Genomic DNA, 25,662 nt, shown 5'->3' on the forward strand with positions numbered 1-25,662 from the left:
TTGCCTCTCTCCTGCTGATTACACCTGTACACAACATCTTTACTCCAAAACCACATCAAACCCATGTACATTCTTGTAGGCTAACTGGTTTCTACTGCTTAGAAATCCCCTTTTTCTTGGCAGTGTTCCTGGCATTCATGTGACTCCTGCACACTGCAACTCAATGAAATCCTCTGAAACAGCTGCCAACTCACCAAATTTTCCATGAATTAGGTCCTGACACTTCAATGAGAGGAAAGACAATGTTTGAAATAAGGCCAGCTCTGGCTTACTGCCTAGTATGTGTCACATAATTCTACCAGCTGCCCTTCCACACAACACTTCATACTTTACAGACCACCAAGCAGATCCTTGAATACTTAAATGCTGTTTAGGCTTGGAGCTGCTAGTATGTTTTCTCAGCCTCTGGCACCCACTGGCTCCAGACTGGGCTCAGAAAGTTTTTGTAGGCGTTTGTTTTGATTTGTTTTTATTTTTATGAATGACTGCAGAAGAGGAGTCTGACTGAACTGAGGCACAATACTGCAGCCATTCATGGAAAAAAAGCAAAAGGAAACATTGTACTTTGATTGGATGCAGACCAAAGTTTAGAGGAATCTTACTCATGCAGGGCTTTTCCTAACAGCTCCGATAAAAGCTTTGCCAACTAGATTACTGTTTGTGATTTAGAAAGCATAGAATTGTGATTGGAGATGGTTTGGTTATTCTTCCATAAATTAGTTCTGCCTTTTTTCCCCCGTTTCCATTTTTATTCTGTCTCCTGCTTACTATGAGGAAAGTTCGCTTTTTTTTTACAGTTTCATTTTTATATTTTCAGCAAGCTTCCAGCTTTTGTTTATGTGCCGGGGAGGGGGTAAATTCGTTTCTAAATTTAGATTACATATGTCTAATTTTACAAAGAAAAATGATATCTGTCAGACAAGGAAAAATTGTTTAGCTGCTGCTGCTGATACATAATAATATAAATTTTAGTCTTTGATAAAATTATGATCAAAATTCCATTGTAAAAATTGGAAATGAGTTATTATATAGACTTTGGTTGCATATTAACTGCTAAAGCAAATTTGCCATGAACAAATGAGTGCTCAATAGTTATCAAATATTTCCTTTTATTATGGCAGTGAATGCTTATTCCTCGTGCTTATTCCCATACCTTAATTCATTGTATCCTAAACTTTCCACTAAAAACTTAGGCATTCATATAGAAAAAATCAACACACACTTTTATGAGATTTGGCCATATTCAGAGAGATTGTATTGGAAAATACTTCACTATTTTTGATATCCTCAGCACATATGGTGAATAGTATCAGCTGTATCTCTATAGAGATCTGTTTCACTATTTCATGAACTTGATATACACAGAACATCTTGCTTGATGCTCAAGCCTGAAGCTTAATCAGTAACAAGTTAGTGAGAGCTAAACAACAAAACAAAACAAAAACAAATTGATGAGGGATTATATATTACATATCTTTACACTTACCAACCTGGTGTCTTTGATATTATTACTGCTGTCTCAGAATTCCCAGCCAGCCAGAGAGTATTCAACTGGGGCAGGGTACACAAGTTACTCAGTGGGAGCTTGGGCTTACATAGGAAATATTTTTTAGTCATTCATATAAAAAAAGGATGTGATATCTAGCATGATTTGTTAACCTTAGAAACTTTAAGATGTCTGGACTTCAGCTCCAAGAATTGCCCAGCCAGAATGCTAGCTGGAGAATTCTGGAAGTTGACGCCCAAACTTCTTAAAGTTGCCAAGGTTGAGAAACACTGATCTACTCTCTTCCAAAATTAAACCTTTTACCAAGTAAGATAAAAAAATGAATTATTGTGGCATATATTAGATTCAGCTCATTCACATGCTTCTGTACTAGTACCTTTACTATAATGAATTCTTGCTCTAGGACAGGGTCCCCAAATCCCGGGCCATGGACCGGTACCAATCCATGGCCTGTTAGGAACAGACCACACAGTTAGAGGTGAGCGGCAAGCAAGTGAGCAAATTCAAAAGCATCCCTCCCCTGGTCCATGAAAAAAATGTTTTCCATGAAACAGGTCCCTGGTGCCCCCCCCCCAAAAAAAAAGCCTGGGTGTGCTGCTCTAGAAGATACTCCAAATGTAGATCGGGTAACCCTCTTATAAAATAGCTGCTCATGAAGCTGAAAGTTGTTGATTCCAGCCCAGATGTTTCTGACATGTACTTCTATCTATGCTGAGGTTCCAAGTAGATTTAGACAGATCTTAATGAAGACTCTGAATGATAAGTCACATAAAGATTTACAACTTTTCCTGATACTTGATCAAAACCAAAAGGAGCTGAATTTGAGATTTTGAGTCCGAAATTAACTTCTCATACATCACCCTGTGATATTATCTTTTCAGACTACTGTATATTTCAAAATTAAAAGAATAAAACCATTTCAGTCTGCTGTTAAGTATGGCATATCCTCGGTTTATAAATATAAATGGAGTGTTTGCAGCTAAATTAGACATACTTTAGAATATGCAAATTACCTGACATTCTATTTATTTTACTGTAAACATAAACCTCAGTATTGTAGTTGTAAGCAAGGATAAATAAGCCATTTTGCATATTATGGTAAAATAGCATTTTTCTATTTATATTACATTAGAAAATGTAGCAAGTTTTATTCATGTAAATTGTCTAAATGATATTTTAATATATACATATATATCACCTGGGTTTATTTTTGTTTTATTGTTTTGCAGCCACAGCAAGTGGTCCAGAAGAAGCCAACTAAGGTAAAAAGTGAATTGTCTTTGCCAGATAGTTAATTCAGTTCCTTGTAATTGTTTGTTATGCTTCTTTACTTGTAGCGTTACTATAAAATGAATGGAAATATACATTTTATGTACTTACAACAGAATGACCAAATAATTCTATGCATATTTTTTTAAAAAAATGTCTTTTGCAAAGACTAAAAATATACCATGACATATCATTTCATTAATTTATCAGTTTAGATTCCTAATAACTTCTTTTTGCGATATTTAATTAACCATATTTTCAAACAATATGCAAGAAATGCTCCGATCTGTTTAATTGTTTTGAAATACAGAAGCAGTTACTTTGGTTTGATTATCAATTCCCAGGGGGAAAAATATGTGGGGAATTCAAAATTCAGTCTGCTAAGGAATCTATAAAGCTTTCCCTCATTGTGTTTGCCAAGTACTTTGTAGATCACTCTGACCCCAGCAGAAGCTTGGCAGAATCTCAGTGGTGTATTGATAGGGACCACACATTTCCATTCACATTCTCAATTGTGACTAGTCTTTTTGCTGGACCAACTGAGAATAAGTCTGGATTTTAGGACATAATTCTAGTGTATTCAACATACATTTCTGTAGTTTAGCACCCCAAGGGATCTCCTCTGATGTTCATGGGTCAGCTACTTGCACTTTTTGGGTGGGTCCCTAACCAGGTTGTTTCCTGATCCCACCTCAAACACCACTGTGGCAGACCTAGTAGATAGAGAAGTGGGGAGCAAGTAACAAAAAGAAAACCCTGGACTTCAACAATATAGAGAACTTGTTCAAGTTTATTCTCCCTAGTCTCTTGAGCATTCAGTGAATGGGTCTGAAAATAAAAATAGGTTGATGGAATCTCCTCAATCCAAACTAAGAACTCAAAGTAACGTTCAAAATAAAATGCCTAACCAGGAAGTTAAACCCCTCTGGAGTTGCAGTTTGGAACTTGTTTTCCTGCTCCATCAGCAGCAATCAAAATAAGCCATTTAGCCTCAGCTGTGGGTACATATGCAGCTCCTTACTTGTCTAGACTCTGGTCCTCTTTTTCCTCTGAGGAAGACCTTGAAGAAACAACTTTCTTCTCTGCCTGGACAATGAGCTGAGACCAGGCCGAGCAACATAGAAGGGGGGGAGGGTTGTACAAGCCTGATAAGGATAATCCAACAGGTATTTTCTCATGTAAAAATTTCTTTTCTTGTCCTCTAGCATTTATCCTCTCCTTCTCCAGCTCCACATCTGCTCCTTCATCAGAGCAGCCTTTTGCTTAGCAGGCACTAAGATTTAGTTATATAATTAGTTAGTATTCCATCTTATTATTTTTGGAAACAACTCAAGATGACAAAGATATCCAACACATCTTTCTCCTCTAATTTTTCCCATAACAACCTGTGAGATGGGATGGGCTGAGAGAGTGTGACTGGTCCACAGTCACTAGCCGACTTTCAGGACTTGAACTCAAGGTCTCCGGCTTTCTAGCCTGGTATCTTAATCACTACACCAGTGATGGCTAATCTTTTTGCCTTCACATTCCAAAAGCAGGGGGAGCACAAGGGGGGTCATGCGTGTGCGTGCCCACTCCCATAATTCAATGCGCCCCACACATGCGTGTGTGACCCCCCTGTGTTCTCCCCGCTTTTGGCACACGATGGCACGGTGAGCCCAGTAGGCCTGTTTTTCACGTTCCCCAGACTCCAGAGGCTTTCTTGGAGCCTGGGGAAGGCGAAAACGCCCTTCTCCCCCACTCCCGGAGGCCCTCCGGAGGCTGGGAACGGCCTGTTTACCGACTTCTGGTGGACCGGAAGGCCCATTTTTCACTCTCCCCAGGCTCCAGAGGCTTTCTAGGAGCTTGGGGAGGGTGAAAATGGCCTTCCCCATCCCCCCAGATGGCCATAGGTTCGCCATCACGGCAATAGACCATACTGTCTCTATACTGTATACAGATATCATATTCTATTACTCTGGTGTACTCACAAGAAGGCTGGAGTTTTCCCTTCACCATACATTCTCAAGCAAAACATTTTCAAAAACTTTAACTATTTCAATTTGTCACAAGCTGTTTTTTTAAAAAACTAATTTGCTACAAAAATAATGATGGAATTGCTGTACTATTGCTTAGTAATGATAGGGCTTTTTTTTAAATTGAGTGATTATCTTTTCTTCAACATAGTTCTAGTTATTAATTTATGGCCAAACACATTCCTTATTTGTTTGAGAACTGAAATGTCAATTCTAATCACAATTACTAGAAATATAATGTGACCAACTTTTTTACAATGAGAAGGAGGACACAAATAAATTGGAAAAAAAAATTCACTGAGAAAGAAGTGAATCTAATGCGTGCGTGTGTGCCATGTCATGTTTTGGTAAGAAGTAAACAAAGCCACTTGCACACAGCACACTCTCTCAAAGCAATTTTCCTGTGTGGAGCGCATGTGTCTCATAATTGTGTCACGCCGCACTGTACCGAGCCTTGACGAATCATCATGTCAAATACAAATACATCATACACAACGGATCGGATCGGCATCGATCGAATATGGAGATTTACAGATTAGTCTTCAAATATCGAAAAGGAGGACATGTAGGAGGACACTTTTCAAGAGAGAACAGAACTTACAAAAGAAGGACTGTCCTCCGTAAAGGAGGACAATTGGTCACCTTAAGAAATAGTAATTGTGTAGAAAGTATGTAGAAATAGAAAATCTTTTGACAAATTATTAAGACCATAGGATCTAATCCAAAACATCAAGTTTGAAACTATTTCTCGGCATTTTTAAAAAAGATTAATAAAGTACCAAAGTACCAAAAGGCAAGGGACATTTTCACTTCCTGCTTTCTTCTGCCTTTTTCATCACGTATTCTGTCTGTAAAAAGTATAATAGAAAAGAAAACACTAAGAAGACACATTTTAGAAATATTTTTCAAAAATGCATAGGAAAGAAAAGACCTTGAAACAAATTGTCAAGATGTCAGACTCTGACAAACGTGTTCTGTTTTTTTAATCTTTTTTTAACCTTTCTGAATTTCAGAAACTAGGCCCCAAAACAGTCATAACTGTTTTCTGTAGACAAGAACAGGATAAGCCTGAGAGGGATGACATACCTAAGAGGGATGTGAATCCTGTCATAATTTACATTAAAGTGCTTTACTACTCCCTTTTGTTTCCTACTATCAAAATGCTTTTTAAAGGCAAATATAGTTCATATTCAAAATGGATGAGAAGATGAGCTCATGCAGACTTCTTAATCTGAGTTATCTGAGGAAGTAGTGATAAAATATAAACATAGGACTCCATGGAAGTTCATGGAGAATAATGTAAATCTTTTGCTGCCTTCTGAAGAATCACTTCCTTTTCCATCTGTTTCCTTCTAATATCTTCACAGATGTTCTTTTCCACAATGCTTTTTGTATTAAGTCAGAAATATAATCATCGATGAGTTGAGATCAATGAGGCTTTGAGGTGTTATATATCCAGCGTTCATAAATCCAGAATGTTTTTTTTTCCTTTGAATTAGGGAACTAGAATAGTCTAGAGCACAATTCCACCAACTTGAATATGTTGGACTTCAGTTCCCATCTGTGGTGTCTATAGGATTATAGGAGCTAACATCCACCTTACCTGGAGAACATCAAGCTGGAGAAAAAAACGAATCCAAGAATAGTTTAAATTTGAAAGCAGATGATTGAGGAAAAATATTTAAATTAACCAGCCACCAAAGTAGATTCCTGTATTTCTGCCATTATAAAATACACATGCATGTTTCTGTACAGTTTGATTTAACATGCCCTGCAAGTAGATTTGGCATCATTTTCTAGCAGCTGTAGCAAGAATACAAATGTTGACGGCATCCACACAATTTGTCCTTAGTTAAGAATGCAATGTATTGTATGAATTTACTAAGCCTATCACTATTGGGACAAGATTAGGGCAGTTTTGATCCAGTTTATACCAAGGCAGTTGCAAGTCAAATTAGCTGTACTGGACAGCTATGTTGTACAAAACTAAAATAAATCAGTCATCTGCAAGATAGTAAAACAATTCTGCCCAGTCATTTTTCCAAGAAATTAGAGATATGGCATGGCTGAAAATACAGTGGGCTATGTTACAATATTCACTCCCAAGGCCTGGCAAAACAAAGCATCTCATTCAAATATTATGCTTAGGTCACATTCACTATGGCCTTGCCTTGCCCGACAGAAAGAATTACCTATTTCCATTTCCTGCTGGTATAGGATCAGGGAATACAGGAAAAATTGGAGAAGATGCACAAGAACTCTTGAACTCTTGAGTTCCTTCAAATAGTAGCCATTGGTCTAGTTACTATGACTCTGGGTGTCAGAACCATAAGAAAGGAACTCTGATAGGGTTAAGCCAATTATGAATCTAGTCATTTAGTCATCTAGTCATCTAGTAATAATATATTGAAATAATCTTCCATGATTCTTTTCTAACTATTTATCCATTAGTTCTTAAAAGAAAAAGTTCTGGCTTCAATTAAATATTAATCTTTAAAATCCTCATTATCGATTTTCTAGCTTTTTTATACTGTATGTCCACCAAGCATAATAAAATGTATATGTGTTTCAGTCCAATAATGCCTATCTTTTTTACAAGTCCATCAAATGTAATAAAAAATTCCTACTTGATCTTTACATTTCCAACATGTTAAAAGTCCCATATATATATTTAACAATCTCTCTGGTGATATATGCTATCCATATATCATTTTATGGAACTGTTCCTTTAGATTTTAACAAACTATAAATTTCAAGCTTTTGGTCCATATATTTTCCTGTTGCTGCATTTATTCATTATATCCAAAAAGTTTAGCTTTAACTTATCATACAGTTTTAAATTTGTTCATTTTCTATGTCCACTCTTACCATAACAGAAATATTCATTTTAGCTATATTTGCCATTAGTACATAATTCGGTTTCAAATGTAGTTTTATCATGTTCAAAACAAGAAATACTTTGAACAAGATTAAATCTTTCTGAGGGTTGCATATATAAATCGTTGACATTTATATCATAAAATCCTCTGTATCTGAATATATGTGAATCCAATTTTTTAATTTTTTTATATGTCCACTAAGCATGATAAACTATTCCTTCATGTTGTTCACATTTCCAACATACATTTGAAATGCCTTTATACCTTCCAGATCTTATATTTCAGTTTTCGCATGCAGAAAGCAAATGCATTCACAATTAGGCATGTATGCTTTCTTATTTAGAATCATGGACATTTTGTATTAAATCCCAAACTACCTTCAGACAGTTACAGAACCCTGAAGATTTTCCGCCCCGTAGCTGGAGAATTTCATAACACGTTCTCCTTATTTGTATTAATACACACTGTTAAACTATGTTATGAAAGCTGGGGAATGATTTAGAATGACAGAAGAATAGCACTGAGCTTATGTTAGAAAAGATACCATATCATCTTGTAAGCCACTAGTAAAATCATCCAGATAGAAAAAAGAATCTTATTTATTTTGGGATTTAGAGTAGGAGATACCCATATCATTGTTCTTTCAGTCACTAAAATTAAACTGATACTATCAAGTGAATTCTATAGTTATTTCTTAGTTAAATTATAAACAAAGAGAAAATAATGTCAGTTTGCTCATTTATAAGGAGCTTACAACAGCTGTGTTCCATATGCAAAGTGCCATACTATATGGGTGAATTACATTTACATGTAAATGGATCATAAGCTTCCTAACAGACAGGAAGCAGCAGGTGAAGCTAAGCAGAATCACATCAGATACCCGTACAATTAGCACAGGGGCCCCACAAGGCTGTGTGCTCTCTCCACTTCTCTTCTCTCTATATTCCAATGACTGCATCTCTAACGATCCATCTATTAAACTACTGAAGTTCACAGATGACACAACAGTGATCGGTCTCATTTGAGACAATGATGAATCCACATACAGATGGATCGTTGAACAATTAGCCTCGTGGTGCGACCAGAACAATCTGGAACTGAACACACTCAAAACTGTATAAATGGTGGTAGACTTTAGGAGAAACCCTCCGATACGACCACCTCTTACAATACAACACAGTACCAACAGTAGAGACCTTCAAATTTCTAGGTTCTACCATATCTCAAGACTTAAAATGGACACCTAACATCAAAAACGTCATCAAAAAAGCATAAGAAAGAATGTTCTTTCTGCGCCAAATCAGAAAGCTCAAACTGCCCAAGGAGCTGCTGATACAGTTCTACAGAGGAATTATTGAGTCTGTCATCTGCACCTCTATAACTGTCTGGTTTGGTTCTGCAACCCAAGAAGACAGACACAGACTTCAGAGGATAATTAGAACTGCAGAAAAAACAATTACTACCAACTTGCCTTCCATTGAGGACCTGTATACTGCACGAATCAAAAAGAGGGCTGTGAAAATATTTACAGACCCCTCGCATCCTGGACATAAACTATTTCAACTCCTACCCTCAAAACGACGCTAAAGAGCACTGCACACCAGAACAACTAGACACAAGAACAGTTTTTTTCCTGAACGCCATCACTCTGCTAAACAAATAATTTCCTCAACACTATCAAACTAGTTATTAAGTCTGCATTACTATTAATCTTCTCATCGTTCCTATCACCCATCTCCTCCCACTTATGACTGTATGACTGTAACCTTGTTGCTGGTATTCTTACAATTTATATTGACTGTTTCCTAATATGATTTGATTGCTTGTTTGTTCCCTATGACTATCATTAAGTGTTGTACCTTATGCTTCTTGACAAATGTATCTTTTCTTTTATGTACACTGAGAGTGTATGCACCAAGACAAATTCCTTGTGTGTCCAATCACACTTGGCCAATAAAGAATTCTATTCTATTCTATTCTATTCTATTCTATTCTATTCTATTCTATTCTATTCTATTCTATTCATTGTAAAATAATACAAAAGGAATTGTTTAGAAACATGGCGCCTAGCCTCAGAGTTAACGAGCCAGCGAATGTGGATTGGTGAAGTTATCTTGTTTTGTTACAAAGTTTCCAAGTTGCTACAAAGTTGCCTTGTTTGTTATAAGAGAAACAACAATTTCTCCCCTTTTAATACTGGACTTTGCTTTATTTTAACCCTTATTTGATTAAATCTGGGGGACTTTTTTAGAAGTCTTTGTGCAGGAGGGAAAGGAAAAGGAACTTCCCTCTTTAGAAAAACCAGATCACGAGCCAGGATGGCTTCAAAGAAGCAGGAAGGGAAGGCATCAGGGGGGGGATCCCCCACACACAAACATGAAACGCAACTTCCCCCTGCTCAACAGCTACAAACTCAGAAAAAAGAATTTGATGTGGGAGATTTAAAAGAATTTATTTCTAAAACTTTGGATGATAAATTTCAAAAATCTCAACAGGAGATAGATGATAAACTTCAAAAATCACATCAGGAATTTATGCAGGAAATTAATGAAGTTAAAGACATGGTGAATCAGAATCAAAAAAAGGTGACCAAAAAAATATCAGAAGTGGCGTCTGGCCTGGTAGGATTTATTGGGAAAGTTGATTTTAAAGTTGAAGAATTTAAATCAGAAGTTAATGTTAAGATGAAAGACAATGATTATAAAATTGATGAAGTTGACAATAAAATGCAGAGAATTGAAGATGAGATTGTTATGATACAATTCCGGGCGATGGAATTTGCCATACGGCTTCGGGGAATTCGAGAGGAGGAGAGACAGGATCTGAGACAAGTTTGCTCTGAAGCCTTGGCTAAGATTTTACAAGCTAATCCTGATTTGGTATTTCATAAAATAGATAAAATTTACAGAGTGAACTCTTGGGTGGCCAGACAAAGACAACTGCCCAGAGATGTGGTCATATATTTTACTGATAGAGAAATTAGAAATGATATCCTGCAAAAATCTTTTCATACTTCTGTACAAGTGGGGGGTTCACGACTTGAAATTTTTAAAGAATTACCTCCTAAAATGCTGAAAGCCAGAAAAGAATTTGGTTTTCTTGTTAAGGAATTGAAAAATTTACAGATACCCTTCCGGTGGGACGCACCAGCTGGGATAATTTTTAGATATAAGGGAGAAGGATATCGGCTGAATACCGTGGAGAAGGCACAACACTTTTATAGTACTATTCTTAAGGAAAGAACACCATCTCCACGTACATCTACGGTTTTGGAGATTAAGGAGAGTGAAGAGAGGCAACTGAAAGAACAGTCTAAGCAGGAATTAGAAACAGTGCAAGGTGCAGAAGGAGGTTTTCTGAGTGAGCCCTTGCTGGACTCTTCTCCAATTTTGGATTTGACTCAGTTGGCTGAAGTTAAAGATCAACGTATAACTAGAGCTCAATCCAAGCTACTTAAACAAAAGCAACAACAACAACAGGAAAGACAAGACAAGAAGGCAGTTAAGACTACCGTACAAGAGAGTGGCGCTATGGGAGGAGCGAGATCGAAGCTCTCGGATGAACTTCAAATATTTTGCTCTGCGCTCCAGAAAGAGGCTGATGACCTTTAAGTGTTTATCTTGGAATGTCAATGGGTTGAATTCAGCACAGAAAAGGAAGAAATTATTTACATATTTGAAACAATTTCATAATGATATAATATGTTTACAAGAAACGCATATCACAACTCAAGATCAAAAATATTTGATAAATTCAAAACTAGGAGCACATTTTATATCTTCAACTTCGCAGAAAAAGAATGGTGTGGTTATTTATGTAAATAAAAAATTAACAGCGAAAGTTATAGAAGTAGATCAAGATGGTAGGTTTGTAGCAATTGAATTGCTTACAGCAAATGGCCAAATTCTTCTGATTGGAATTTATGCTCCCAACCAACAACAGGACTATTTTTATAAGATGTTACATACTAAAATATTGCAATGGGACTATAGATCTATTTTAATTATGGGAGATTGGAATGGAGTAATTGATTCTAAACTAGACAAAAAGAGCTTGGCAAAGTCTAGAATTAGACTACCACAGACTTTTTTTGATATGAAAGAAGATATGGAACTAAAAGATGTTTGGAGAATACATAATTTAAATGAATTGGATTACACTTTTTTCTCTGATAGACATAGATCCTTTTCTAGGATTGATTTTATCCTGTTGTCAAATGATCTACTTGTCAAGACAAAAAGAACAAAGATTTTTCCAAGAACTTTGACTGACCATAGCCCTGTATGGATAGAAATTGAGATGGACAAGGTTGAGAGACGCTCTTGGAGATTAAATGAGAACTTGCTTAGATATGAAAAAAATATAATAGAACTTAAAAAGCATCTGAAAGAATTTTTTGAAATAAATTTGAATAAAGGTACTCCAATTGAAATTGTTTGGGACGCAAGTAAAGCTTATATGAGAGGGGTACTTATCTATATGAATTCTAAACATAGACTGTTCCGACAAAAGAAAAGACTTGAGTTGGAAATGGAGATAAAGAATAAAGAACAGTTACTTATTAAAAACCCAACAGATGAAAGAATTCGAAGTGCTATAAAACTTTTGAAAGACCAATTTCAAATGCTTATGGCGGAACAAGTTGCAACAAGTCTACAATATGCGAAGCATAATACATTTTGCAACGCTAACAAACCGGGCAGATGGTTGGCTTACACATTGAGGAAAAAACAAAGTATACGGACTATCGATAGTATTGATATTGGAGGGAAAGAAATTTTTCAACAAAAATTAATTAAAGAAGCTTTTGTGGACTATTATACTAAACTATATGCTAAAGAAGAGGTGCAGAATGGATTTATAGAAAAATATTTAAATGATAAGAGAGTTATAAAAATTACTGATCAACAAAAGGAAAGAATGAATTATCCTATAACAGAGGAGGAGATAACAGTAGCAATTAAACAGTTAAAAACAGCCAAAGCTCCTGGCACGGATGGTTTGACTGCAGTGTATTACAAAACTTTACAAGCTGAAATGGTGGGACAACTTAGAGACTTATTTTGTAATATTCAACAAGGGGGTAAAATACCCCCATCTTGGACAACTGCTTATATATCTTTGATACCAAAAGAACAAGTTGGTCCTAAAAAACCAGAGAATTATAGACCAATATCTCTTTTGAACACAGACTATAAAATTTATGCGAAGGTATTAGCCAACAGGTTGATGCCAGTAATCCAAAAGGTGATTCATGAGGACCAAGCGGGATTTATTGAAGGCAGATATATGAAGGACAATGTAAGGCAAGTAATAGATTTATTGGAATATCTTGATAAGAATAAACAGATCCCTGCAGTGCTGGCTTTTTTGGATGCAGAGAAGGCCTTTGATAGAGTGGATTGGAATTTTCTACTAAAGACTTTAAAAAAGATGGACTTTGGGGACCAATTTATACAGGCGATCTCAGCAATTTATCAAGAGCAAAAGGCACAGATTATTATTAATGGAAGTTTGACGACAGAGTTTAAAATTGAAAAAGGAACAAGACAGGGATGTCCGTTGTCCCCACTTTTATTTATTTTAACATTGGAAGTCTTGCTAAATACAATACGGGACTCTAAAATTTTGAAAGGTATAATGATAAGGCAAGAGGATTATAGAATAAAGGCATTTGCAGATGATCTGGTGGTTACCCTATCACAACCAATGGAATCAATAATCTTGATGAACGACATTATACAAGACTATGGTAGAGTTTCAGGCTTTAGACTGAATTCAAAAAAGACTAAAATGATAGTAAAAAATATGACACAAGATCGTAAACATGAGCTTGAAAGGAGGGCAGGTTTTGAAATTGTACCTAAGGTAAAATATCTTGGAGTTCAGGTTGCAGAATCAAATATGAAATTGTTTCAAAATAATTATGAGGTGTTGTGGCGAGAGGTCCAGAAAGATATGGAGACTTGGAAAAAGCTGCAACTGTCTTTACTTGGAAGAATAGCAGCAGTTAAGATGAACATTTTGCCAAGATTTCTGTTTTTGTTTCAAATGATTCCGGTGCTTAAAAATGATAAACAACTGAAAGTTTGGCAGTCTGGTATGAATAAGTTTGTCTGGAACGAGAAGAAGCCGAGAGTGAAACTGAAAATTATGCAAGATGTTCCAGAAAGAGGAGGCCTTAAACTTCCAAACCTACAGTTATATTATGATGCAGCAGCTTTAACTTTAACAAGTGATTGGTTTGGAAGTAAAAAGACTGGAATACTGAATGCAGAAAGTTTTGATCTTGAATTTGGATGGCATGCTTATTTATTTTATGACGACAAAGCAGATAAAGTATTTAAAAGTCATATACTTAGAGATTCTTTGATGAGAGTTTGGAAGAAGCACCGACTCAAATGGGATTATAAAATACCGTTATGGCTGGATCTTGGTCATACTATGTGGAATACAAATATAATGTCACTCGGGGGGTTTTTATATAAAGAGGTTCTTTTTACAGATGCGGGCAGATGGCAGCTGAAGACATTACAGACACTGTTGGATGAAGGAATTAACTTAACTTGGTTACAATATAATCAACTACAATTGAGATGGAAAGAGGACCAAAAAACTGGTATTATGTTGCATGAGGAAGAATTGGTTAGACATATAAGAGAGAAAGGTCCAATGCATATTAAAAGGCTTTATAATGTTTTGCTAGAAAGGGATTCAGAAACTGAATTAGTTAAAGATTGTATGATTAAGTGGGCACAAAATTTTGAAGAACCAGTGATGTTGGAAACATGGGAAAAAATTTGGGTTCAGAATGTTAAATTTACACAGTCGCAGAACCTGAGGGAAAATTTTTATAAAATGTTTTATAGATGGCATTTAGATCCCAAAAAGTTGTCATGTATGTACCCTAATGTTCAGCCAAAATGTTGGAGATGTGAATGTTTGGATGCTACGTATTATCATGTTTGGTGGACCTGTAGGAAAGTTAAGGCTTTTTGGATAAAAATTTGGTGGGTCATGCAGAATGTTTTGAAGAAAAAAATTCAATTTTCTCCACAATTGTTTTTATTGGGTATAGTTAAGGGTTTTACACGGGGTGAAATAAAACTAATATTGTATATGATAACAGCAGCAAGATTGTTGATAGGTAAATATTGGAAGAATGAAGCTTTGTCTACTATCGAGGAATGGACTTTGAAGATGGCTAGTTTTGCAGAGATGGCGAAGATTTCGGCGTATTTAAAAGATTGTTCACAAGAGACTTATGAATGGGAATGGAAAAGGTGGATAGAATATGTTCAGAACAAATACCAAACTAGAAAGTATCAAATAGCTTTTATTTGAAAATAATGTATTAGAAATATTTTAATGTAAAGAGACAAAGAGGAAAAATTATATAGGGGGAGGGATGGGTTCCGGTTTATATATTAGTGTTATGAGTATGTAATAGGGAAGTCTGGGGGGGGAGGGTTAGGGAGGGTTAGGGAGGATGGGAAGTTTGGGGAGGGAGGTGGGGGGATGAAAAAAGGGGTGAAAATGTAATTGTAAAACTTTTGCAATAAAAAAAACAAATAATTTCCTCAACACTATCAAACTAGTTATTAAGTCTGCATTACTATTAATCTTCTCATCGTTCCTATCACCCATCTCCTCCCACTTATGACTGTATGACTGTAACCTTGTTGCTGGTATTCTTACAATTTATATTGACTGTTTCCTAATATGATTTGATTGCTTGTTTGTTCCCTATGACTATCATTAAGTGTTGTACCTTATGCTTCTTGACAAATGTATCTTTTCTTTTATGTACACTGAGAGTGTATGCACCAAGACAAATTCCTTGTGTGTCCAATCACACTTGGCCAATAAAGAATTCTATTCTATTCTATTCTATTCTATTCTATTCTATTCTATTCTATTCTATTCTATTCTATTCTATTCTATTCATTGTAAAATAATACAAAAGGAATTGTTTAGAAACATGATGATTAACAAAGTGATAATTTTTAAAACTTCTAAAGCTTAAAAATTCTTAAAGCATTTAAGAATTCTTTAGGATAATTTGAAGTCCAGTGCAGAAGAAAAGCTGAAAGCCTTCAGAATGCTAAGTAGTAATTTTGTGTGTGTGTATATATTTATAAGATACTAGCTGGATACCCGTGCTTCGCTACGAAACTATGTGATCGGGCTTCATAAATCGACACATCTTGAAATTTAATGAGTAGTTACGATCGGCTTCTCCTCTCCCCTTCTCTCCCTCAGGCTTGCCCCACAGAAGCCTTCCCTATCCTATCCCCTTCTCTCCCTCAGCCTTGCCCCGCAGAAAGCTCTCCTATCCTATCCCCTGGTTGCTGCTGTGAAAGTAAAACAAAGTGAAAGTCCTGTCCTCTGCTTGTGTTTTGCATTTGGAACAGATTTCTTTTCAGGTTGGGAGGGAGAGTAGAGCTCCTTAGCATCAGAGGGCTCTTTGGAAAGTGAAACAGTATTTGCTGTGTGAGCAAGAAGGAGACAGGAAGGAGCCTGGCGGTGGCTTAGCTCAAGTGTTCTGTATTAAAGCTGCTTTCTGCTGTGAAAGTAAAACTGAAAGTGAAACTCCTCTCCTCTGCATGTGTTTTGCATTTGGAACAGATTTCTTTTCAGGTGGGGAGGGGGAGTAGAACTCCTTAGCATCAGAGCGTGTTAATCATAATATAGGAAATACTAATGCTGTGATGGTCAGTTCGAAAAATCCTTTCTTAGTGAGAACCTAGAAGCCAAGAGGAACATACCTGGCAAATTTCAAGTTTGTAGGCTTTATGATTCTGGAGATTTTGTGATTACAGCGTGAGTGGTTTTCATGTTTATTTATAAGATATTTGAACACTACAATGGAAGTAAATGTGTTCTTTCTAAGTAGGTTGATCCTAACTCCCCCAAACCTAAACAACAACCCTATTTCCATTTGGGGGAGAGTAATGGAAGAAAAGAAGAGACATAAATGTCAAGAGACTAGGAGCAATTCAGTTGACGCCTTGTCTTTATGTAGAACTTGAAATCAAGTAGGCTGAAACAAAAATTGTCTTATTTATTAACCTTTGTGCAAACTTTTAATGTAAATAGAACATGAATAAAACTATTTAAGTATTTGGGAATCAATCCTTCACTGTGTGGTGATATCAGTTTCTACCTTTTAACCTGTTCCCAGAAGCCTTCAAATCTATATTGAGTTCTGCCAGATGAAACAGCAATATATTCCTCCTAGCTGCTGCCACCAAGCGCTTCTAAGCAAAGGTGCTGACTTCATTTTATAGACAGAAAAGGTCTGTCTCTGTAAAGACTTGAATGCGCTGCAGTCAAAGCTTTAAAAATTTTACTTGGTACTTAATGCACTTCACTGCTTGGAATTTGGCTTTGCCCCTGTTAAGGTTTGCATGAGGATCTGTCATTAAAATGTTGAATACAACTAGTCTTTAGGTTGGGCTCTTGACTCAGTCTGTTCTGTTGTTGCTGTTGTTGTTAACTGTATTGTGGGAAACAGGTATAGCCAAGAATTTTGCATATTGTGGCTTCTCTGCAGAATTTTTCATCATGTTGCCTTTCCTAGGCCTTAATGGTGGTCAAATAGTCCTTGACTTGGATCTGAAGGGCAGCCATAAGGCCTGAAGCCATTGCAACAAAGACCTCTTTTGCACGCCTTTCTCTAACACACACACATACACAGACTTACAGAAGTGCTTTTATTATAGCAATTGTTAACGTCTCGCTCTCTGGGATGCTGGAGGGAAGAAGTATAGTGTTCCAGCTTGGAATATTTATGCCTGTGCCTAGATAATGCTATGGTAGCAGTTTTTCATATATTGCAGCATTATCCTCTTTACGGTAGCTGGAGCTCTAAGCTACTATATTTCCTTCTAAATACTTAGGTCAATCTAAAAAGAAGATAGCATACTTTCTATTACACAATTGGCTTGTTATTATTTTCATTAGGGCTAAATTCTATTACAATGGAATTTCCATCAGGAAGCACTGGGTCTCCACTGGTGATTCAAATTTATTTTATTATACATTTTTAATGAAGTCTTATCTGTATCACTTATGTATTGTACACTATTTTGGTATTTGGATGTAAATAAATGAATAGTCTTGATTATCTGGAAGAACAAAATCTTAATTTAGTATACATCAAAACATTTATGAATACAGATGTTTAGGTGTTTTGATTTCTGTAGTTATTCTGAAACCTTTTTCCATTAGTGATAAAAAGCACTACTACTCTGAGTAGTATTCAGTGAACTGAAAGCTATCAACCAGTTGACACTGCTATTTTTATTCTTTCCAACCCAACAAACTATTGGAAGGACATTATGTAAAGGAGTGGGCTGCCTTTCTGCCCATCAGCAATAATTTAAAGTGAAGAGCTGATACATAGCTCTGGGACATTATTTACTTTGCAGATAAATGGACTCAAGTTCAGTCCCCAGCATCTTTTCACACAGGATCATCTAGTAGGCACTGGAAAATGTCTTATCTCTTTTCTTATCACACACTTTATTTAAAAAAAAAGTGGATAGTGCTAGGCTAGTGGGCCAATGGTGCAACTTAGCAAATGTGTATGCTTCACTATAGTTTATACCGGTGTAGGACAAAAACATACTTTGGTACTTTTTCTTGCTGGTCCAAATGTCTGTGGGACAAATGTCCAAGCTAGTCAGCTATTTTAAAAAGCATTTAGGGGTCTGAAGGAGTGGTGAATAATAATACATGCATAACAATATCACTTATATGCAACAGATTGTGTACTTGTTTCTCTCTTTATGATCAAAATACTTAATTGCAGTGTTTATATGAGGATATCTCACATATTTGTCATTATTCTTATTGTGATTTTTTGTGGTGCTGACATTGCTTGGTTTTTTGACATCAAAAACACCGCCCCCTTCCAAATTGAAATACCACAACCAACTATCCAAATTCTTCATGAACATGTCACTTGAGGCAGTCTTGGACCTCGGATATATCTTTCCCCTGAGCATTCTTCAAGCAGTTGTAGTTATGGTCATAATTTATAACATCAAAAGTAATTCAATATACAGACAGGAAAATGTTTACTGCGCTCACTTAAAAACAGTTTCTCTCGTTCAACCAGCAAGAATGTGATTATAGCCTGTTGTAGCAGTTCTCCATTTTTATCTGTTAAGTAGATTATGTAACATTGTGAGCTGTTCAGTATTAGGAAATTTTTCTTGACTCACAATAATGTCACTGTGTATTTCCACTTTGAAAGGCTCTTTTATCTACATTTCTGAGCCCCCTTTCCAATGGGTAAACATGCTTGACTAGGAAGGGATAACTTGGTCTTCACATAGCTAGGTCCTAATGAGGTGTGCACAGCATTTGGCTTTAGATGTTCAATCTCTTTCTCTTTAACTTCAAAGCAATTCCTTTTAACATTTGACGGGAGGTATGTAGTGAGGGTTTTAGTGCATAAAATGTGCCTCCCACCTCTTTCATTCATGCAGCACAATTCTATGTATATTTACCATCAAGTAAATAGTTGGAGTTCAATAGATATTTTTCCTAGTCCTATGTCCCAAAGGTGCTTTTTCAAGAGGCAACTGGATTTTCTTGTTTGAAGAGGTTTCGCTTCTTATCCAAGAAGCTTCTTCAGCCCTGATTGGATGGTGGGGAATGGAAGGATTTATATCCCTTGCAGACAGCTGGTCATTTGCATTTGTTTAGAGAGTCTTTGAGGCCACTTGGAGGTTTATCTGTATCCTCACCTGAGGGTCACCTGAGTAGTGGCTGCATCTCAAACTGAAGCGCAAATGATTCCTGTAGTCTGCAATTTTTCTGGAAATCTGTTCATACTCTCACACCATTTGAAGGGTGTTCATCCCAAAGTGCATAGCTAAACGTCAATGGAGATTAGCTATGCACTTTGGGATGAACAAATGGTGCGGAGTATGAACGGATTAATGAATTTCCAGAAAAAATGCAGACTACAGGAACCATTTGCACTTCAGTTTGAGATGCAGGCACTACTCAGGTTACCCTGAGGACACAGATAAACTTCCAAGTGGCCTCAATGACTCTCTAAAAGAATGCAATTGACCAGCTGTCTGCAAGGAATATAAATCCTTCCATTTCCTACTAACCATACAGAGCTGAAGAAGCTTCTTGGATGAGAAGCAAAATCTCTTCAAATAAAAACAAGAAAGTCTAGTTGCCTCTTGAAAAAGCACCTTTGGGACAACAATGACCGGGTTGACTGAGAATCTCCATAGACACTCCTAGTCATATATACATACAGTAGGAACAGTAACCACTGCTGTATCCTTTTCCCCCCATCTAGTCTGACTCTTGATCACGAGAAATATCTTTCCAAAGACCCCATTTTGTTGTATAATCCTGCAGCAGCCATATTGAGAGCAGATGTGGTAAGAACAAATTAGAAACATCTACTTTCTAAAGATAGTTGCATGCAGCTAAGAATTAAAGGGAATCCCACACAGAGATGTTAATCCAGGGTCAAGCTTTATTTTGGGATGGAAGTAAGCTTGGTTGCCCTAGTATTTGTGTTGTAGATTAGATAGGCAGAATGCAATTGTGTTTATTCTTCTTGACCTCAGGGCAACTTTCAGACATATTGTCCTCCTGAATCATTTATATGAATTGGTTTTACAAATTATACAGTTTCAAATAATTGTACAATTCAAAAAAGGCTGTTTAGGCCATTGAGTCCAAAACTTGTGACTTTAAGTCAATATGCTATCACCACCCTTTTAATGCATGAACCTCTTTCCAAATGAAACAATGTGAAAACTTTAATAACTTGCATATTTTTGGATGCCTATCATTGGCTGACAAAATTAGACTACACTTTACATTTACAGATTGCATTTGAGATTGCACAGATTGCAATTTGAATCTGTGTCAGGTCATGCAAAGGTTTTTTATTGTTGTTGCAAACAGCAATGTGAAAATGTGGGTGTCTACGGACAGGGCTTAAATTCCCTGTTTTCCCCTTCACATGAATAATACATAAAAGAATCATAAAAACAACAATGTGTCTACACACACACATGCATACCACTACTACCAGTTGCCAGTTCTTTCTGCTTCACCTGCATGTGGGGAAGTTGTGGGATTTCTTGTGAGCCAAAGTTATTTCAAGAATTCTTAAACAACTCATATTGTTAGCCTTGAGATTCCCTGTACACCAGTTAAATGCATATTAGTGCTACAACATGACCCCAGAACTAGTATGTGAACAACTTTCTGCTCAGATTGTTGTCTCCTAAGGTTTTTTTAGATTCTGCACACAAGATAAATAGACAGAAAGACTTGTTGCATGTATTTGAAAATAGGTAATAGAAAATTCAATAGGTTTGGGTGCTAGTGACCATTCATAGGGCTAGGAATTCTGGGTTGCAAAAATCTGGAGGACCACTAATTGGTATAAAAGAGATACAGACATATCTAACTTCCTGCCCCTGTTTAGCCATGATCTGTTTTTTTTGTAGGCCAGATCCAATAACAGTAATCCCATGGCTAAGCATAAGATGTCACTTCCATTGATGATGTCTGGAGGCAGTTGAAAAGATCAGAACAGCTGAAGCAGAAACATACAACAGAACAGTTAGCAATGTCATCAAAAAAAGAGGAAGTAATGAGTAATTTAGTTTAGTAGTTAGATTATACCACAGCACGTCAATAATTCCCGATTTAATACTTTGGATAATAGTTGTGAAATATTTTGAAAAGTCTAGGAAATAAGTTGAAATAATAAACAGTAACTTACAATATTCATACCAACCACGGTTTCTGTATATTCATTCATCCTCTGTAATTGTGCAGCCTGGGAGCATGAAGGTGACTGGAAATGAGATTGTGGAAAATGCTATATCTTTGTAATAGTTGAGTGCCTTTTTGTAATTTAAATATTAATTGAAAAAATAAGGCCAGAGGTTAGCTGACACTTGGCTTCCCTCTCTTTCGCCTGTCCATGGCTTTGATCATGCTACATCTTTCTTTGTGCCTCATTCTCCAGAGACCATCTCAGGGTCATGGCCTGTTTCCTAGTCAAGAGGTATAAACCTACTGGCTTAAATATTTGAGGCCCACAGTTTAGCAGGGGGGCCTTTTTGCTTCATGCTTTCCCCATTTCCCACATAACCCAGAGCAGACTAAACAAAACCAGTGTGAAATCTCATGACTTGATGCTGCTATGGTTATATTTTTAAAGCTGTCATCCATTCATTTGTACTTGTGTTTATTCCCTGGATTTACAGCTTTTTTCAAGCCTTTTATGGGGGGGTGAATGTTTGAAACCTTTTGAAAAAGGATTGCAGAAAGTAGTGGCCTATGATTAAAGCCTACTGTTGTTTTTTTCTCACCATGCTGCTCTTGTGCACTAGTGTCACACATGGTAGCATTTAGCATCCCCTTCACAGCTGAAGTGTTTCAAACACTAATGAATGGAAGTTTGGTCACATAATGCAGACAAGCTGTACCTCAGGCTTTGCTGAGTGGTGTACTGCAGTGGCCTGGGAAAGGAAGAGAGTTATAAATTGTGTCAGCTAGCCACCCAGACAAAATGAAGCCATGTGGAAAATCAAATCTATTAAAGTATGAAGACTGTTATAAGCTGGTCATTCTTAAAAGGTCTCAGTTTGCTATATGGGTAAATGTTTACCTATTCACCCTAGATCTTTTTCACATGCTGTCTTACAAGATGATGTGCAGAATTTGATAAAAATCAACTTCTCCTTAACAGCCCTTTTATCAGCAGTGTTTATTGTCTCCAGTTTACCACCCATATCCTGAAAGGTATTGCACATTAATTGAATAAGGAGTGTAAAAAGAATGCCACAGTGGAGCAAGGTCAGAAGATGGCCCTACGTATTTTAAGACCAAAGGGGGAGGGGGGAGACTGGGACTAAGAATGGAAGACATAGCAAAACAGACCTCCAGCAGTTTCTGGTTTTGTACGTTAACCTAGATTTTAGACATTGCCTCCCAAAACAGAGTTATGCTTACATGTGTTTTAAGCTTCAGGCAGAATGTTAGCGTGGTGTTTGGTTAAAAATTCAGTAATAGCTGAACTGGAAGACTATTGTGCTGTCATGTGTGGTGTGATAGGTTGGGATATGAGAGGCCAAAGTTCAAATCCACACTTAGCTCTGAAACTTGTTGGGTGGCCTTGGGCAGCTTTTCATTTCCCAGCATAACCTGCTTCCCAGGACTCTTAGCTGAGTGGATAAATGAGATAAGCCCAGTAAAGTACTTTATATGTTGAAAAGTCCTGAAGATGTGATTAATATCAAGAGAACAATGCATATGAGATACCCATGCCTTTTCTTTAACCTGAAAACTGAAGTTTTTAACACATTTTGCCACCTACATTTCTCTGTGGACTTGTTACATATTTACATATTGGGAATCATAAATATCTTTCAAAGGAGCAATATGGGAATGGCATGACTTAAAGTTTACAATTGAAACAGAACCTCCAGTTGCAGAAATTAATTGTAAAAGATGTCTCTAAGTTGTGGTACTTATGGAAAACAGCTTAAAAACAGCATAAACTAGTTCCTAATGAGTTAAGATGTTAATGACTTTGCATCCCCTTTGATTTGTGTAACATGAGCAAAGGAATTCAATCATTGTTTCCTTTCCCCCTTCCTCAAGAGGGAATCCATTGTTAGCAGTTCCAGTTTAGCTCACATCTTAAAATGTAGCCATAGTTCATATTCCTTGTTCATCCACAATGCAATTTGTCAATCTTAATACAGTATGTTACATGAATTCAGTCATTGTGACTTCTTCAACAAGCTAAGACAAACCATGGCTTCCATGTTTGTGTTACACTTTGTAGTAACAGTTACACTTTGAAACTTGACTACCACATTCTGAGTAAGTCTGAATAATTCTGAGAAAGTTATTGATAACGAATTCCTGGTTTATATTTCATATTGCAAAGCAAGGAAGGAAGCGGATATGGACATAGGTTCTGAGAGTATCTCACTCTTATTAAGCTAAAATTTCAACTGTGGTGGCGCAGTGGTTAGAGTTCAGTACTGCAGGCTACTTCTGCTGACTGCCGGCTGACTGCCATTTGGCAGTTCAAATCTCACCAGGCTCAAGGTTGACTTAGTCTTCCATCCTTCCAAGGTGGGTAAAATGAGGAGCCAAATTGTTGGGGGCAATATGCTGACTCTGTAAACCACTTAGTGAAGGCTGTAAAGCACTATAAAACGGTATATAAGTCTAAGTGCTATTGCTAAAATACAGTTATTTGAACTGACTCAGTTACTAACTTCAACTTAAGAGTATTTTTAATAGTTGTATAATTAATTTACTACTTTGATTGCTCATTCCAGGATCAGCCTGAAGAGACATCCTCACAAGAATCAGCAGAAGATGATTAGAAAACCACACCTTTCTATTTCTACCTCATCAGCAGTTCGATCTTTTGAAGGGAGAAGACACTGCCATGACCACTTGCTTCTGTTTCCACAATCTTCTACTTGGCCTGGGTGGGGAGGAGGGAAGGAATCCACACAACCTTAAAAAGGACTTATTAATAATTGTTACTGCAATCCCTTCATTGTCCCAGGTTTCGTGAAACTGCTGTAACACGGGGGGCACAGATTAACAACGCAACATATACTTACTGTTTTCTCTTATTTTTCTTTAACCTACTAATAGTTTGAGCTGCTAAGTAAGGGTGAATGGGTCAGTAAATCTCAGAAGCAGGTTTCAAGTTGTTCACTGCACTGCCTATATACAGTATGACTATTTTAAAATATTAATTACCATGGGCATTTAAATTGGAAGGACTGGTGTTTGACACTAGTTCTTACAACATCTCTGACAACCCACTCCCTAGCTTAGTGAATTCCCTTTTTAGAACACCAAAGATAAGGATTTAGATGCTAGGATTGTGTATGCTTCAGAATGATTCAGGAGGGTTTCACACCTCATGCAAACACAGCACCTCTCTGCTGTTCATTAAAGCAGCCTGAAAGCAAAATGCAAACGCCTTTAATGACTACCCAATTAGTGTTGTGCTTGTCTCACACTAATTTCAGTGAGTCAGGTCTTTAAAGCAGCTGTATAATTTCTTAGGCTTGAGTAGAAATTTGCAAAAAGAAATAGGTAACTTTAGTGAACAGCAGAGAGTTTATATTTGGAAGGTCTGAAGTGCTTCTTTGAAATAATTTTTGAAGTATGCACAGCCCTATTAGATACTATTTTGTTAGCCTTGGACTAGATTTGTGCTTATTTGTTTCTCATGTTACTGTTCTTTTGAGACACATCAAAGATTAATTTCTTTCAATTAATTCAGCTGATAATCAGGAAGCAAAAGTCAAAAGAAAAAAGGTACTTTGCAACAAAAGGGAAAAAAATGACAAAGATACTCTGTATAATAGCAATACACATATCTGCTGAAGTAATACCAGATGGAACTCGACAGCACCCTCTCTGGAAACATGTTCCTACACCCTGAGGTGGAATCTGCTTTCTAGAGATTGTCATGTTGTTTAGAAATGATTTACATCAGACTTTCTTTCAAGACTGAAATTTAGCAACTAAAATCTGGATTTTAATGAATTTTAAACAATACCTCAGAATGATTTTAAATCATACCATACTGGAACCAAGGGAAATAATTTAGATATTTAGTTTGATTTATTACTGTGCTGCCAGCCCATTCCACTCTTTCAAGGAATGGCCTTATCATCTTCACTAATACATCTCCATTCAAGAGCCAATACTATGTACCTCAAGTGGGCTTATTACTTTTAAGCAATATACATTGACATAGGATATTTATCTGGGCAGGTTGGCCCAGTTATATGTCCCCATTTTTTTTTGTTTTTTTACTAAAAAGCAGCACTTTTAACAACAACTGCAATATTACCCCACTTTTCAGTACTACCTCTGTTACTGTATTTACATTGAACTCAACAATCATATAAACACTTGCTGCTATGATCATACAATGCAA

At 36.6% G+C, this 25,662-nt stretch overlaps 1 protein-coding gene across 1 annotated transcript in view; it reads left to right on the forward strand.

Moving 5' to 3' along the window:
• The window catches only part of HMGA2 (high mobility group AT-hook 2), a 160,062-nt gene extending 135,983 nt beyond the window's left edge, over positions 1–24,079 (forward strand). The window contains exon 4 of the mRNA XM_070947879.1: positions 24,032–24,079. Coding sequence (XP_070803980.1) covers positions 24,032–24,079 — 48 coding nt within the window. The remainder of the gene's footprint in view (positions 1–24,031) is intronic.
• Positions 24,080–25,662: the final 1,583 nt, after the last annotated feature.

Source organism: Pituophis catenifer, unplaced genomic scaffold, assembly GCF_029215685.1.
Source record: "Pituophis catenifer annectens isolate HBS135680 unplaced genomic scaffold, rPitCat1.0.hap2 SCAF_7, whole genome shotgun sequence".
Lineage (NCBI taxonomy): Eukaryota > Metazoa > Chordata > Lepidosauria > Squamata > Colubridae > Pituophis > Pituophis catenifer.